Here is a 16,699-nt window from a genome sequence, read left to right as displayed (position 1 = left end):
GAAAAGTAAAAGAAGCAGCAGACTGGCTGCAAACTGTTCTTTTGAAAGAGGTTATGCTAATTTATTGTGATCAGAAGTGATTTGATGCTTGAGTTCTGTTGTGTGGATATACGTGTATAAGAAAAACTGCTCACACTTTTAAAGATATTTTCTTGGTCCACTGGAGCATATTAAACAATTGGTTCTCAGCATTTTTAAAACTAGGAAAAATCTAGACTTTAAGGCTATTTAAGGTACATTTTAACTATATAAAGTGACTTTTATTGAAGTTTTAAGAGTTAGAACTAAAAGGTCTCCATCTTTCTCCCCATTATGTTAATTTAAAGATATTTTTCAGCACCATTTCACTGTATCTCATTTCAACAGCCCCCCATCATCCTGTACCCCTACTTCTATGTATATCCACAAAGCAAGCCTTTATTGTGTGAAAGGAAGAAATATTAAAAATATGATGGATTTAATAGAAAGCTCTGAAGAAGTGATTTTGTCCCTGGTTTTCTTGCTAACATAATGTTAAAACGTTTAATGGCATTAAATATGGATAACAAAATTGTCTATAAAGGAATTTATGTGAATTCTCTAAAAATAAAGAAAAAGAGGTGACTACAATGAGATACTCACCAACTTTTTGCAAAGCAGTCAGTTCTTGTGTATCTTTTTCGTCTTCCTCCTCATCTTCTTCATCTTGGTGGGTGGGAGGCAGAAAGGCAGCAACATAATGAAGCAGTCGAGATGTGCTCTTGAACAGAAGGCCTGCAAATCTCACGACTTCTAATTCCTCTTCTTCTTCCTCTAGCTCATCATCATCTAAAGCTAAGACCACACAGTGAAATGCCTGGATTCAACATGCTGGTTAAAAGAAGGAACAACTGAGCAAGGGTTGATGAGAGAAATGAGAGAGTTTGAACTAGACAGCCAAGGCAGGGGGCCGCTGAAAGGTAGAACTCTTTGAGGCCATTTCAAAAAGTCTATTGTAAATGAAGGTGAGAAGCAGCAAGCACAAAGCTGAAACTGTAGGAGAGAGAACAAAAGGAAAAGAAAGATCTCAGTCTACGAAGAGAGAAAGGGGAGGACAGGTTGAGTTAAGAAATATGTGGTCTCCATTGCTCCTGAAGGACAAAATGGGGTTGAAAGTAGTTTAGAAGAGGTACAATAAAATTCTTGACAGTGACTTACAGATGCAAGTTTTCCCATCACTTCCAATTCTGTAGCCTTCTTCACAAGTACAGTTATATGTTCCCACTGAGTTAATACATAGTTGATCACAGACTGTGTTGATATCCAGACACTCGTCCATATCTAGAAAAATTTAAACAATGTCTGCTTTTGAGCACTGAGAGATAAAATGGACATTATGTACTTATGGCCATATTTGTGTTCTTCTAGTCACCCTATTAAGCAATAACAATGTATTATCATCTAGCAAATATAGTCCCCAAATTCTTTCTCAAGTATATCCTGCCAATTATTTTTCTTTCACTCAATTCCAAATTTATTATAGTTCATTTACATGGACAAGGCTTTTCTGAGACCTTGTTCATGAACTTTTGATGAAGAATTTAAAACAATATAAATTTGATGGTCTCAGGCTGTGTACCATTTTGTGTCATGTTCATTCATTCTTGAATTATTCGATATTTGTGATGAAGCATTTATTTCATCTATAATTCTGTACAAGGGTTGTGGAGAATTTCAGAGATGGAAGAACCCTAGGCCTTGATCTCGCGTGACTTACATATATCCATGTCTGAGTCCAGACTTTGGTTCATGTCTTCACAATACTAAAAGGTCATTTATGAAGCTGAGCTTCTAAGCTTTGCCTCAGAATGTGGATACCTTTTCCATTTGGATGCATGTACCCAAGTACATATATTCATGCCATACAATCATATCTTGGCTCATTCTGCTCAAGAGCAGATGGTTGATAAAATTCAAATTATCTTTGGCCCTGTTAATTGGATGGAATGTGATAAATGGTAATATACTCTGCTGTGTTTAGAATATATAGATATCATAATTGTGTGTTTTTTGCTGTTATCTATACTGCAAGGCTGAGAAGCCCGGCATGTATATGGAGAAACATACCTTACATAGTCGACAGAATTCAAAAATTTGTTTCTTTAGGCAAAGAAATACTATCTTTTTTCCTGAGGCATCAAATTCTTCTCATGTAATTTGTTATTAAAAAAAGATGCCAATCATCATGTTTGCTTTGATTTCAAGAAAAATATGGTTCATAAAATGGTAATAGTGATCATAAAATTAAAATTTAAAGATTACATATAAAAAATAAACATTAAAATATAAATGATAGCAATGACTTAAATGAGCTCTTCCTAATGTAATGGTTTAAACAAAGTGAATTAACTGTACTCACTAAATTCAAATTCTCCTATGATATTTCAAACAAGTACATAACGTAGAAATCATCTGAAAGGTAAGCGAACCAATTTTAACAAATAAGTTAGAAAATTATAAAATGACTTTTTAAAATTTGCATTAGCTAGATTAATACCAGATATATAAAGGATTCTGATACAGATTTAGACAGTGGCGGCGATGAACTGGCAATCCTTTTGCTACCGTTCTCTAATTAAAATGATTTTCAGCCACCAACTTTCTAATACCAGTCAAGCTTGCCATGAGTAATTTCTATGGCAATGTGCTATGCCATGCCAGAATCTCTCACTTGCCTATATACATTTAATTAGGTAAAAATGATTATGGGCCAACAAGTATTATAATAATAGTTACTTCTAGTTGAGTGATTTCTCTATGTCAATCACTATACTAGGCACTTTACATTTATTACTTTCCTTTGTTTACCACCTATTTTATATTCACTTTCCTGATGAGGCTATGAGGCTCAGAGCAGTTAGAGTCACCCAAGTTCATACAATAGTAAATAGTAGAACCACATAGAAATCCAAGTCTCTTTGGTGTCAAGTCCTTCCCTTTCTCACCCTAACTGTCTTCCTCAGATATTCCTCCTTCACTGATTGGCCCATCACATTGGTGATCCCCTGTTAGATGTCAAGAACTTACCATCACATCCGCAATCATCAGAACTGATCTGAAAGCCTTCCCGACAACTGCATTCATAGCCTCCGAAATAGTTGATGCAGAGCTGGGTACAGCAAGCTTCTCCACTCTCACATTCATCAAGATCTGAAGGGGAAAAGGACGTTTCTGTTGTTCAGGAGACAGGAATTTAGATGGCCTATAGAAGTGCTGACAAGCCTCATTTCTAAATTAAAATTGTGTTACTAATTATTTTCTATTTCTCAGGCTACATAGTACAGACATTAAAGAAACTCTAAGACAAAAAGAATGAAGTCCATATTTGAGTTCATTTCTTGCATGCTTCTCCTAAGCCTGCTATTTATTTTAAAAGTATGTAAATAATCTCAAATGCATTTATAAGCACAGAAAAAGAGATCTCTGCTATTTCTCCAATTTAAATAGCAATCTGGTTAAATAAATAGAATTTGAAGAACAACGACAACACAAAAAAGCTTGAGAAGAACCAAAAAATTCAGAGGAGGCAGTCTTAGACTCAATAATGTGTTTGTTCATGTAGATCTTCAGATGAAAGAGTACTTCCGAGCAAAAGGAATTCAAACGACTGGGAAAAGAAGTGGTAACTACAGTGAGGGCAGACAATCATTTTAAATATTATGCCTTAAATAACAGACTATTTCAGAGCATTTGCTTGAAGTTTTCGAAGATGCAGGGGTTCAGGGTTTTTTATTACCACTGGCGATACCATTACCCTGGTATGTTCTAGCATTCAAACAGCTTTCTAAACGATGCTCTTCAAGTTTCCTTCAGCACTATTATTCTAGAATTCTACAATCTTAAATGTTTCTTCCTAAGACATAATTGACTGGGGAAAATAAAAATGTACCAGAAAATGTCAAATTGAAATACTTTAGCCAAAGAATAATCTGTTTGGCTTGAGTTTTGAGGTGATTGCTTCTAACATAATTGGCTAAGGAATAGGAACAGACTCTTCACCCACTGCTTCCCTTAGGCTAGACACCTGGCAATTATGTGGTCAGGATTTTTGGCTATAGGCCCTTGGTTCAATTCAACCCTCTCTGTTTGTCGAGCTATTAAGTTGGGTGGCTTGTCAATGCTGAGTTTACAAAATCCCATTGTTCCATAACTACATGAGCGGCCACAGATTAAAAGGTCAGAGTCTCAATTAACCTTGGAAAAGGTACCAATGTAAGAAAATGCAGACAAGAGAAAGGAAGGAAAAAAAATGCAATCAATCAACTAAGGTGAGGGGTCACCATAAAATATCTAACTGAAGGTCATTTAGACATAAAACATTCTTTCTCCTGTAAAATGTCACAAACAGTGTTACAAAATTTTAGGTGATATTTTTCCTCTCTCATGTTAAGCCGTTTTTTGTTCTTTGGATTAACTAGCATGAATATGGAGGACAAAAGTACTTTTAAAAATTCAGTTTTATTTAATCTAAAACTTATCCTTTATGCTGTTGTTTTCTCAAGATTTTTAAAAAGGTTTCTCGAATACCACCAGAGCCTCCAAACTTCTATGTCTCAAGATTCCCTGTTCTCAGCTACAAGGAACATGACTACATCACAATTAGAAAATTAATTCATCAATATATCATATTATGACTCATTCTGAATTATTCTTCTATTATCCTTCTTCTGGGGCTACTTCTAGCTTGTGTCATGTATACCATCTTCAGTCTGGAAGTCATTTGAGACCCCATCATTCTTACATCACAAGCCTTTCTTAAAATGCCCTGTCCCTTCAACCCTTATATTACCAGTTTCCTAAATTTCTTGATTTCTTTTCAGATTTTATTTAGTGAGATCTTTGTTTCCTTATTTTTCCCTTTTAATTTTCCTCCTCTCTGATAATCATATTTTTCTTACATTGACCAATATGCCAAATATTGCAACATTGTAGAGAAATTTGCCTATTCATAAAAATTTAGCCCTAATCAAAAATAGAGCATCAATGGTAGCCAGGCAAAACAATTAAACATTTCAGTTTGACATCAGAAAAGTACCAAAAATAAACCTTGAAAAAACTGATCTTCTGTATCTGACGCCCATACACAGTCTCTCAATAAAACTCCAAAGGTTAGAAATAAATTTTTTTCTAATAACTACCAATTGTTAAATGTAGTGAACTTATTGCTAATCAGACAGTTGTATTTTTCCCTAGCCAATTATGTTAGAAGCTGTCTTTCAAATTGTGTCAACATATCTCTAGGTTTTAGCCCTAATAAAATTTTGCATTTAGGAAAGACTGACCTTTTGCAGACTGGGTGACTTATTTTCATATTTATTTGTACAGTCTCATATATAAAAAAGTTGATCCTAAAATAAGCTCAAAAGAAAATTCCTTAATTTTCTTCAGGCGTGAATGTTTTTACAAAGCATCCATGGCCTTAATCTGTTCTCAGGAGAATAAGCAAAGTATGTATATGTACACTCCAGACAAATCATTGCCTTACTCTAGTGAATATCTGGTCGTTAGGAATGTGTATTATTTATTGTTGAGAAATGAAATAAACTTGAGCTATAAAAAATACAACATTGTCATGCTGACTACTGAAAGCTCATAAATATGCAATTTCTTACATTTCGACCCTGGCAGATGTTATTTTTTTTTTCCTAGTTGTAAATAAGAACTTTACTGAATTGTACTTTTCAAAGAATAAGGTGAGACACCAAATTGTACATTTTGAACAAAAGATTTCATGAAATCCCAATTTCCCTTATCCAACGATCAAAAAAGGAAGAAAGATAGGCAGGAAGGAAGGGAAGGAGAAAAGAAGGGAGGAAGAAAAGAAGGAAGAAAGCTCTTTTATTTTTTCCAGAAATACAAATGTTAGCAAGGTAGAAAAATACAAGCATATTTTTCATTACGTAAAAAGAAGCTGGGAAAGCAAAGGTTTCACTAAGTTAACCACTGCAGACTCAGAAAAACGCACAAAACAATGTTGGTTCAAGAACTACAAGTAATGACATTGTTTTGGTTAAATAATTTATGAAACCAGAATACTTCAAAATCCTTTGAAGTTCACTCTGTCACATCATAGTGCCACAGTAAAAAATTGCAAATACTTAGACTTTTGAAATTCAACTCTTCTTTTATTATATTCCAATTTGTCTCCAACCATATTGAGAAGCATAAAATGGTCAAAGGTTGTTTTTAGTATCCGTATCATAATTTTTAAGAAAGGTGATATAAAGTGTCACAAAAGAAAACAAACAAATATGGTATCATAATTCTCAAATGATAGTAAATTGCTTTAGGGGCTATGGGTCTCTAAGATCCAGAGCACATAATAGTTTGATGCTCACTATCCCTATTTTTTTAGTAGATAATCCTTTTTTCTCAGAACCTCAAGATTAAACATTTTATTATGAAGCAAGTCTGGGGTGGAATTTAGTTTTCTCATTGTCCCAAATGATGTAAGTTCTAATAATATCTTGGAAAAGTTATCTATTAAAAATGTGTTTGAGCTGTGATTTCCAAACAATGAAATCTTTAAATTGTTCTTTTGGAAAATAGCTTCCTGCCATACCAATGCTGAACATGCATTCAAACCATTATCAAGCTGAGAACCAATGAATGTGATTTAGTTTCTGCTTGAGGTAGAGAGAAGTAGGGTATGTGGTAGCACTTGTTGTTTGAATTACAAATTACATTAAAGAGTTAGATAGGTCTTGGAATATTTTCCTGAGGTAAAACTATTAAATTCATATATTTTTTAAATATTTTAAATCTCCTTTAACTTCAAAGTACATATCTAAACATAATGTCTTTTGCCAAGTAATATTTGTTTTACCTTTATCCAGTAGTCAGAGACATCTTTCAATTTAATTATCCTTGTAGTATGAGAGCTGTGGCTCACATTACAGCAATTAAGTATTAGAGAGAAAAGGGCTAAGTGAATCCAGGGCAACTCTGAAGGAAGCTGGCATTTACCATACATTACCTATGCATGTTTTCTCATCTGAATCAAGCTGGTGTCCATGGTTACAGGAACAACGGGGCCCACCAAGTGCATGTTCACACTGATGGGAACAACCACCATTGTTCTTTTCACAGCTATTGACAATTTCCAATTCAATCCCTTTCCAAACAAGTAGAAGATGGTTATTAGCATAACAACAGAGAAACTTGAATATATGTCAACAACAGACATACTCTGTTGGGAGGATGACAACTTTACTGGAAATTTATCAACACTCTACACATATAAAAGTCAGAGGGCTATTAAGCTGTGAATGTCTAAACAATATCAAAATACTAATAAACCTATAAATAATGTTAAGTTGATGAAGTGATGCAGATAGGTAATTGGTCCACTAGTGGTTATTAAACACTTATCTTAAAGGACACTTACCTCTGGGAATCCACAGTATTTTCAGGATATAAAAAAATGTGTGTATTGAATCAATAATCAGAAAGCAAATAGGTTGTTTGCCAGCTGACATTTCTGTTCTCAAGCTAATGGTATGTTATTATCTGTCCTTTTCAGAGGCTATGAGCACGTTAAAATACGGTTAAAAATAGCCTTGGAATAAAGTATGAGCACAAAATCAATGAATTAGTTGACCATATTTAACTAGTATCGTGTTAATGTGTTAATCAGCTTTGAGGAATAGAGAGTCACTTATTTATGTAAACATAGTATTACTCTAAAAACCAATTTGCTGATTCCAGTACATGCTAATTTGGGGCATTTTGGGTGACATCAACCTAAGTATATGGATGCCAAGTGTACTGAGTATACAGACATTATAATCAATCATTTTCTAAGTGAGGAAATGAGAAATTTAAAACTGCTTTGAATCAATGTTACAGTATATTTAGGTATTCTGCTATTTTTCCCATTGGCCTCTATTGTTCTTCATTGTGTTGCTTGGATAAACCTCTCATTAATGAGACTGTCTACATTTGTTCATTTTCTTCCATTTGTAATTCCTTAATCCTTTGGAAGAAGAAAGATGAGAAAGAACAAGACAAGGGTGCTTAAGATTGTGGTACTTACGGAAAGCCTATCTCACCATTGAAACTGCCTAGGCATCTGCTACAGTTCCTGCATAGTTACTGTAAGAAATCATCCTCCCCCTCATCCCTGGCCTCCAGTCTATGGTAGGCAGCAGCCTTATGTGTCCCAGAGCACCCAGTGCACATCCCTGTCGTTGTGCTCATCCCTCTGTGCCATCATTATCCTGCATTACTTAGCTGATAACAGATGTTCAAAAATAGGTTTTGAATAATGGAACAAACAAAAAAGGATTATGCTAATCAATTTATTGTTGAAAATAAGAACCCCTTTGGGTTTAGAAATAGCTAGTTTAGGACTGAGAAAAATTGGAAAGCTAAAGGAAAGACTGAAATAACAAAAAGAAATATTTTTCATGATATGTTAACATATACTCTTTAGGGAGATATCTTTCAAATTTTGGCTATTATTCTTGTTATTTTTCTGTGATCGATGTGGCTCTAAGACTTCTGGTGGTAATTTATTTTAATTATAAATGACATTATTGTAACCTAATTAAAAAATACATGGGACTTAAACAATAGCATACTCAGACCTATAACTGCCCACTAGAAGTAAGCTAAGATTTTGTGTTCTTGATACAGGTAATGACATTTAACCATAGAACTTAAAAAAAACTTACACTTTAAAAAACTGGAAAAAAAAAACTTGTAGTTTCTCATAAGTAGCAAATAATTATTTATTTGATACACAATGCATTAAATGCACATGGAATTTAAGTTCAATTATAGTGCTAATAATTTGGGGAAAGTCTTATTTAACCATGCTGAATATGAAATTAAAAAAAATTTAATCACAAGACTGTGATAGTTTATTCATAACACACTATAGAGATTCGATGTTTATGCTATAGAGTGTTTTGAGAACCTCTGAGAAGAAATTATATAAATATAAAATATTGTTTTCCCAAGACAGAGTTAAAACAATATTATCCTAAAATATACTTGTCATATGAAAGACACATAATTCATTGTTAAACATTACCATGCTCTGAAAACATTTACTCCACCTACAGGTTTTGAAACAACTCAAAATACCAGTTTTCATCAAGAAAGTTTTGCATGTCACTTAGTAAATATTGAGGTCTGGTGAGAGCTGCACAAAGAACTTAGCCAAATAGTCACATAAGGGAAATAAATATAAAACTACACTTCTACCAAACGTATTCAACTCTAGGGCAAATTGCTTTCCCAAGTAAATTCTACAGAAAACCTGTACCTCATAACTCATTAGCAATAATGGCTCCCTTTTTCATGATAACTGAGAATGCACGAGTCAGATTTCAAGAGATTTTACTCCAGGCATTTGTAAAATGCTCCTACACCTCTGGCCACATTAAAAAGCCAAAATATTAATAAGAAGGTAAAAGCAATCCATATTTCTTTCTGCCTGAAAGGACTCTTCAGGGCATTAAAAGAAAGACTCACTTCAGAAGCTGTATCCTAATTAGTTAATTCTTCTCTCTCATCTTATTTACTTTGCTTTTTAAAAAATATCCCTGTAGCAAAATTGTGCTGTCTTTAAGCAGTAGAAATATATCAACAGATCTTAAGATTCCACTGGAAACACAGGCATTAAAAAACATAGCATTTTATGCAGTAGAAGAGAATGAAGAATTAAGTGGCCCTAAGAATGTCTCTTCATGAAAGAGCTTAGGTAAGAACACAAAATTATTCTATTTATGACTACCTTTATTCTTCTCCCTCAATTAAAACCGATAAAGAAAAATATAACATATAAAAATATATGATGAACTTGAAAAGATAGGGTATTTGGAGCCTAAAGACCCTAGTTCGAGTCCCAGTTCTGTCACTTATTAATTTTTATCATTGAGTTTTTGGCTTCATCATTAAATGGATGGTTTGCTAAGACATGGAGAACTGAGAAGGATATCTTTGGAATGAGACTGGAAATCAGCAGTTTTGTTTTGGACCTGTCAAGTTTGCAATGCCTATCAGTCAAGCAAGTAGAGATGTTGAGTACATAGTTTGATATATTCACATATGATTAAAGAAAAAGACAAGTGGAAATAAAAATTTGACATTAAGAGAGGGGCCAAAGATGGAGAGGAAAACTAGGAAAGTGTGAAAACATGGGAGAGGAGAAAGTGTTTCAAGAATAGGGGTTAATCATCTGTGTTGAAAGCTGCTGAGAGGTATAATAGGATAAAATCAGAGAAGGTAACATGCAGTCTGGTAACATGGAGGTCATGGGTCTTGGATGATGAGAAACTGCAAGATAAAGAAGAAGATATTGGCAAAGTCATAAAAATTCGCCTTGAAGGTGATCAAATTAGCACTCCAGTGGGATGTAGGCTTATCTGAGGGTACTTCAAAGACAGGAGATATTGGGCCATGTTGATATGCTGATGAGAACAATCCATGAGATAACCGTAATAGCAAAGATCTAGGGATAATGAGAAAGAATGGAATCCAAAGTACGATGGAGAAGATAGCCTTTGATAGCAGCAGGGCCACTTCCTTCATATTAATTGGGGAGAAGGGTTTTCTTTACAATTTTATGAGATGTTTCAGTTTAGTTGCTAGCTTAGATGGTAGTTTGCACTCATTTTATTTATGACATAAGAGACAAGGTAAGGATAAAGGCAAAAGAGGAGTGATACAAAGATTTAGAAGAGAAAGAGAAGATGGTAAACATTCTTTTTGATGAGGATGAAAGTGGACATGTTCTGATAGTATAGATTTGTCCAGCCATGCTGCTTAATCATATAAGATTTATGGTCTTGAATTTCAAGTAAAATCGATTAACATGGTTGTGTTTTAAACATAAAAAAACTTACCTGCTAAGGTGTAGATATGAAGTATAGAAAAAAGGGGAGAAGTCCTTGAGAGAAGAGTAGGGTCTGATGATAAGGAAAGTAGGGTCTGATGAAAAATGAATTGATGGTATATCATGATCGCATAAACAGCAAAGATACAGAAATCATCCAAATAAATTAAAAAAAAAATCTGTCATTTGAAAAAAAAAGGAAGAAGCAGAGGATGGATGAGGATGGGAAATACTGAGGTAGAGATCGTGGAACATGAAAGAATCTGTATCAGATAGTTTTAAGCTTAGTAAAGGAGGAAGTGTGTTCACCTACAGATTAAGTGGCAGACCAGTGGGGAAGACATGAGAATAGGAAATAGCTGCGATAGCTATTAATAGCAGCTAATAATTCAGCATATTAACATTTTAATATATTTATAATAAGGAATGAATTAAATTGTATATCTGAGCTTAGGTGAGGAAGAAGCTAAGATCAGATGACATGGATCATAATTTTTTGAAGAATAGGAAAAGAGGGATGAGTTAATGAAAGAGAATGCAAAGTCGTAAGGAGTTGCTTAAATAGGCAAGATGGAAATGAATAAATAATGGGAGGGGGAGAAAGGCTAACACAAAAAGTACCCTTTAGAGTATCGAATGTGTCAGACGTTTTACTACAATCTAGACCTGCTCCTTGGACTGCTGGTTCATTCGTTCCTGTTACTTCCTTTTCCTTGAGGTTTACATTGGAGTTACCAGTGTTCAATCAATACTACATGGCAGAGATGATGGAAGAAGGCAGACTATTCACCAGGAGAACCAGAGTCCGAGGGAACCCAGTCAGAAGACCTGAGACTTAGTCCTTGCCATCTACACTAGGGATCATTATGCCAGCCACTTTCTATTAACCCTAGGCCCCTGTTTCTTCAAATTAAAATGAGAGGGTTGGACTTCTAAGCTCTCACCCCTCCCCCCCCCCCCCCCCCATGGAAAGCATTTTCAGGAGCTTCTGCTTTGGCAAGATATTCAGGGTCATTCTTTTACTACTCTTGTTCAATACTTGTCAAATGCCACACATTTCCAGGGCTGCGGACTGTTGCCACTTACTGTAACACTGTTTTCCATCAGCTCCCAGCTCAAAGCCAGGGTGACAGGCACAAGTGAAAGATCCAACTGTGTTTTCACAACGATGGCCACAGTGAGCAAGCCCTTCCACACACTCGTTTATGTCTGCAGAGAGAAATACACAGCAGCTATGTCTTTGGAGCTTGAATAAAAATTTATGTGTAAACTGTAAAAATGAACTAAAGCATCCATTCCTTGAATTGCAATATCAAGGGTAACAGTAAAATACCACGTAGGCTCCATATTTGTAAATAAACTAACTACAAATAACATTAACTCTAGTGTTGGTCTTATGCTCTCATTTATTTCTAGCTATTAAAACCTACTAGTGTCTATTAATTGGGGGAAGGAGAAAAGAAAACAAATTAAAATATAGACCTTATCTGTCCCCTAATAATACAGGTAGAAGTCATTGTACTTTGTCTTCAGGAATATATACCACGTTCTTAATTAAAAATGATACCTCCCTGACTTAAGGTAGACAGTATGTGTGGCCTTAGATAAGGTGGATTTGGGGCCTTCGTATGTAGCAATTCACAGTATATGTTGTACATATGATTATTACTGGTCTGTGCTATTTAAACCTTTTTTCCATTTAGAAAAAAAAAAGTGCAGCTCGCGTAGGATTGCTGTTTTCTAGGATTTGACGTTTTCAGTGATCGAACTACTAAAAACAATGCTATAAATAGAATGATGTCATTTGTTTCCAAAGACTATCAATATACTAGAGCAATGTGAAAATAATAATGAAAGTGAGATATTTCATGGCAAACTTTAGGAGAAAGGTTAGGAGCATAATCTGCGAGTTATCTTGGGGCAAACCCGAAAAGGTTTAAACAGTGGTGCCCTCTCTCCTGATACCAACAGCCAAGTTCATTCAGTGTCATTTCATTGTGTGGCCCAGGTCATCCCTGCTCTTTCCCTTTAAATGGATAGGTTTCATCATTTTTCTCTACTAGAACTTCCTCCTTGTCCTGTCCTGCATATCGCCCTTACCAGGGTGCTTAAGAGAAATACTCATTCATGTAAAACTCTAAGTAAGTAGTAATTTGAGAGATAGACTTTCTAGGAATAATGCACCAGCTATTAAAATAAAACTTTGAAAGATATTATATATAGATAGAGATATACATATATATGTATGTATTTGTCAGTTTTCCATAAATATTTAACAAGAGCCTATTCTGTACCAAGTGCTATGTAAACAGAAGACCAAAGCAGATATATTATTTGTCAGAAAAGTGTGTTAACACAATCCACAGAAAATTTTATCTTAGTTTTGGCTTAAAGAAAAAAACTAAACATCAATTTTTATGTCTAATTCTTTTTCATTTTTTTCAAAGTGTTTATCAGTCTCATAAGTCAGGAAATATTTTGGTATTTTCATAATTAATCCAAATAAACTATTTCATGTTATGAAGATGTCATGATATAAATGAAGGATTATTTGATTATTCAGAAGTTACTGAAACAAAGACTGTCCCACAGGAATAACTTCACTTATCAGTTCTGTTCATGGAGTAATTTATCGCTTTCATCTTTGAAGTATGTCTGTTTTGATATTTCTAGGAAAGAGAAATATGTAAACTTGTATTTGCAAAATTTCTTCTTCTTCTTCTCCTTTTTTTTTTTTTGATTTCAATTATCCCTAACTTCTGAGAACACTCATTTGCACATACTTGCTTTTCAAAGCTTATTCCCACCTTCTGTAGCCTATAATAAAAAACTCCCTGTGAGGTTATGAAAGGTTTTGAAATATTAATTTTGGAATTCACTTCAGAATGAGAAGCAGAAACAAAAAGTATTAATTCTGAAACTACACCAGACCTTTTATTTGTAACTAAAAATTTCACTGTTTTTATAGAATCATAAAAATACCTTTCAGAATTATCAAATAAGAATACAAATGTCCCTTTGTAAGCATAAATGAAAACACCTTTCTTCTAGCTGTTCTGTCTATTCAAATTGAATTACCACAAAATTTCAAACAATTACTCCATTAAGCCATCAGCTTCAACTTCCTACCTTCACAGGCCTTTTTGTCTTCAGACAGCTGGTAGCCTGGGTGACAGGCACACCTGGCCACTTCGTTCTCACTCTGACAGATGTGGGCATATCCATTCCCACCTGTGCAGGGGTCCATCTCTAAAAGCAATTAAGCAGTGATAGTTAGCAATTAATTAACTTTAGAAAGATATACAGAGTGGAAGGGTGGAGAAAAGTAAAGATGGAATTGAGGCCATTGGGTTTTTCACATAGAGGTGGTAAGGACTCTTGAAAATCCCCCTTTCTGATGGAACTAATTCATCAAAAGGTTGTGTGATCTGAAATCTGTACAAATCTAAACATGTATCAAGGCCAAAGCAAAATTAGCTTAATTTCACTCTTTTCAAAAGTATATCTGCCACCCAAAGTTAGTCAGCAGAAACTCCTCTATATACTTTTGCTTTTTCTCTTCTTCTCTCTCCATCTTTTCTACAACTTTGAGGAGCAGAATCATCCTTAGAAAAACCTTTTTACCTCTTCTAGATCTCCTCTGCCTTTTGATAAGCAATCATGGTGGAGGAGAAGGCTTACTGGAGACACATGGGAGAGTCTTAGCTACAGCTATCATGGAAATGAAATAAATTCAGCTTCCCCTGGAATTAATCAGCTGGCCTCCTTCTCTCCCTCACTTGCTCCTGTCTTAGTATTAGACATATTCTCTGAAAGTCCAAAGCAATGTGAAGCAACACATCCTATGAGGATACTACCACACAGAGCTTATTAAATTTAGGAGTTAAGTGATTCTGGTCTGACTCTGTGAATCCAGCCTTCTCTACATTACAGGCTGCTCGGTGGGACTGCAGAATTTCTACTTCTTCCCTCCCCATACTTAATACACAGCATATAAAAAGCAAAACAATATATATAAATCTACTTTGTCCCTGCATTCTCTCATTTTTAATCCAACCACTACCACACATAAATGCTTTCATGCTTTCATTAGTTTCTTGTAAATCCTTCCAGACTACGAAAATATGTAATACAAGTATGTATGTATGTATGTATATATGTATGATCTATCTATCACAGATACAATATACACTGTTCTGCTCCTCCTTTTTATAGAGATCGAGCTGAATTTGTAGATCGAATTGGGGCAATAGTGCCATTTCAATAATATTAAGTTGTTTGATCCACGAGCATAAAATGTCTATCTATTTTGAGTCTTTAATTTATTTCAAGAATGTTTTATAGTTTTCAGTAGATAATTTTTACACTTTTCGTTAATTTTGTTCCTATGTATTTTATCTTTTTTTGATGCTATTATAAATAGAATTGTTTCTTAATCTTACTTTCAGATTGTTCATTGCTAGTGTATAGAAATCTAACTAATTTTTATGTGTTGACTTTATGCCTGCAACTATGGTAAACTTTTTATTAGTTCTAATAGTTTTTTTTTTTTTTTTTAAGTAGATTCCTTCAGACTTTCTATATACAAGATCATGTCATCTCCAAACAGAGATATTTTACTTCTGCCTTTCTAATTTGGGTGACTTTTGTCTTATTTTGTTGCCTTTTTTTGTTCTTGCTAGAACTTCCAGTTCAATGTTGAATGGCATCATCTTTATCTTCTTCCTGATCTTGGAGGAATTAAGCATAATGGGAGCAGTGTGTTTTTCACAGGTTTCATTTATCAGGTTGAAGATATTCTCCTCTCTTTCTAGTTTGTTGAGTTCTTTTTATCAAAAAGGGGTGTTTGATTTTGTCAAGGGTATTTTGTTTTTTTTTTTTTGTTTTTTTTTCCTGCATCTATTGATATGATCAGGTGGGTTTTGTCCTTTATTCTGTTGATACGGTATATTGTATTAATTGATTTTCAGATGTTGAACAACCTTGTTTTCCTGAGATATATCCTACTAGATCATAGTGCACACTCCCTTTTCTACATTGTTGGATGTGGTTTCCTTAGTATTTTGTCGAGGATTTTGTATATCTATATCATATTCATATTGGTCTGTAGTTTTTCTTTTTTGTGAAATCCTTGTCTGGTTTTAGTAGCAGAGTAATATTGGCCTTATGAAATAAGTTGGGAAGTATGCTCTTTTTTTTCTACATTTTGAAACAATTTGTGAAGAATTTACATTAATTCTACTTAAACTGGTATAATTCACTATTGGAACCATCTGGGCCTGAGCTTTTCTTAATGAGAAGTTTTAAAATTACTAATTCTATCTCTTTACTTATTATATGTCTAACCAAATTTTGTATTACTATAGAAGTCAGTTTCAGTAGTTTTTGCCATTTTAGGAATTTGTTCATTTCATCTATCTAATTTGTTGTGATATAGTTGTTCATAGTATTACCTTATACTCCTTTTTATTTCCTTAGGGTTAGTAGGGATGTTCCCTTTTTCATTCATTTTATTAATTTGAGTCATCTCCCTTTTTTTCGTGAGTCTAACTAAAGGTTTGTTAATTTTTTATATTTTCAAAGAACTAACTTTCGGTTTTACTAATTTTCTCTCTTGTTTTTTATTCTCTATTTCATGAATTTCTATACTAATCATTACTAGTGCTTTCCTTTTTTTTAATTATCTTTTCCTATCTTTTTTTCTCTTGTATTGCTTCTGCCTGGTATCAGCTCTCTAAGAAATTCTTACATTTATGTCTAAAAATTCATTCTGCCCTGCCCCCCCAATTTCTCTCTCTCTCTTTCTTTCACACACACGCACGCACGCACACACACACA

At 34.2% G+C, this 16,699-nt stretch overlaps 1 protein-coding gene across 1 annotated transcript in view; it reads right to left on the bottom strand.

The window, feature by feature from the left end:
* LOC105305969 (EGF-like and EMI domain-containing protein 1) overlaps positions 1-16,699 on the bottom strand; it is a 453,542-nt gene that overhangs the window by 9,637 nt on the left and 427,206 nt on the right. Inside the window, 5 exon segments of the mRNA XM_011380831.1 lie at positions 622-813; positions 3,046-3,168; positions 6,995-7,132; positions 11,948-12,070; positions 13,991-14,110. Coding sequence (XP_011379133.1) covers positions 622-813; positions 3,046-3,168; positions 6,995-7,132; positions 11,948-12,070; positions 13,991-14,110 — 696 coding nt within the window.

This window comes from Pteropus vampyrus, unplaced genomic scaffold (assembly GCF_000151845.1).
Source record: "Pteropus vampyrus isolate Shadow unplaced genomic scaffold, Pvam_2.0 Scaffold12, whole genome shotgun sequence".
NCBI lineage: Eukaryota > Metazoa > Chordata > Mammalia > Chiroptera > Pteropodidae > Pteropus > Pteropus vampyrus.
This window is presented reverse-complemented; position numbering and strand designations above follow the sequence as displayed.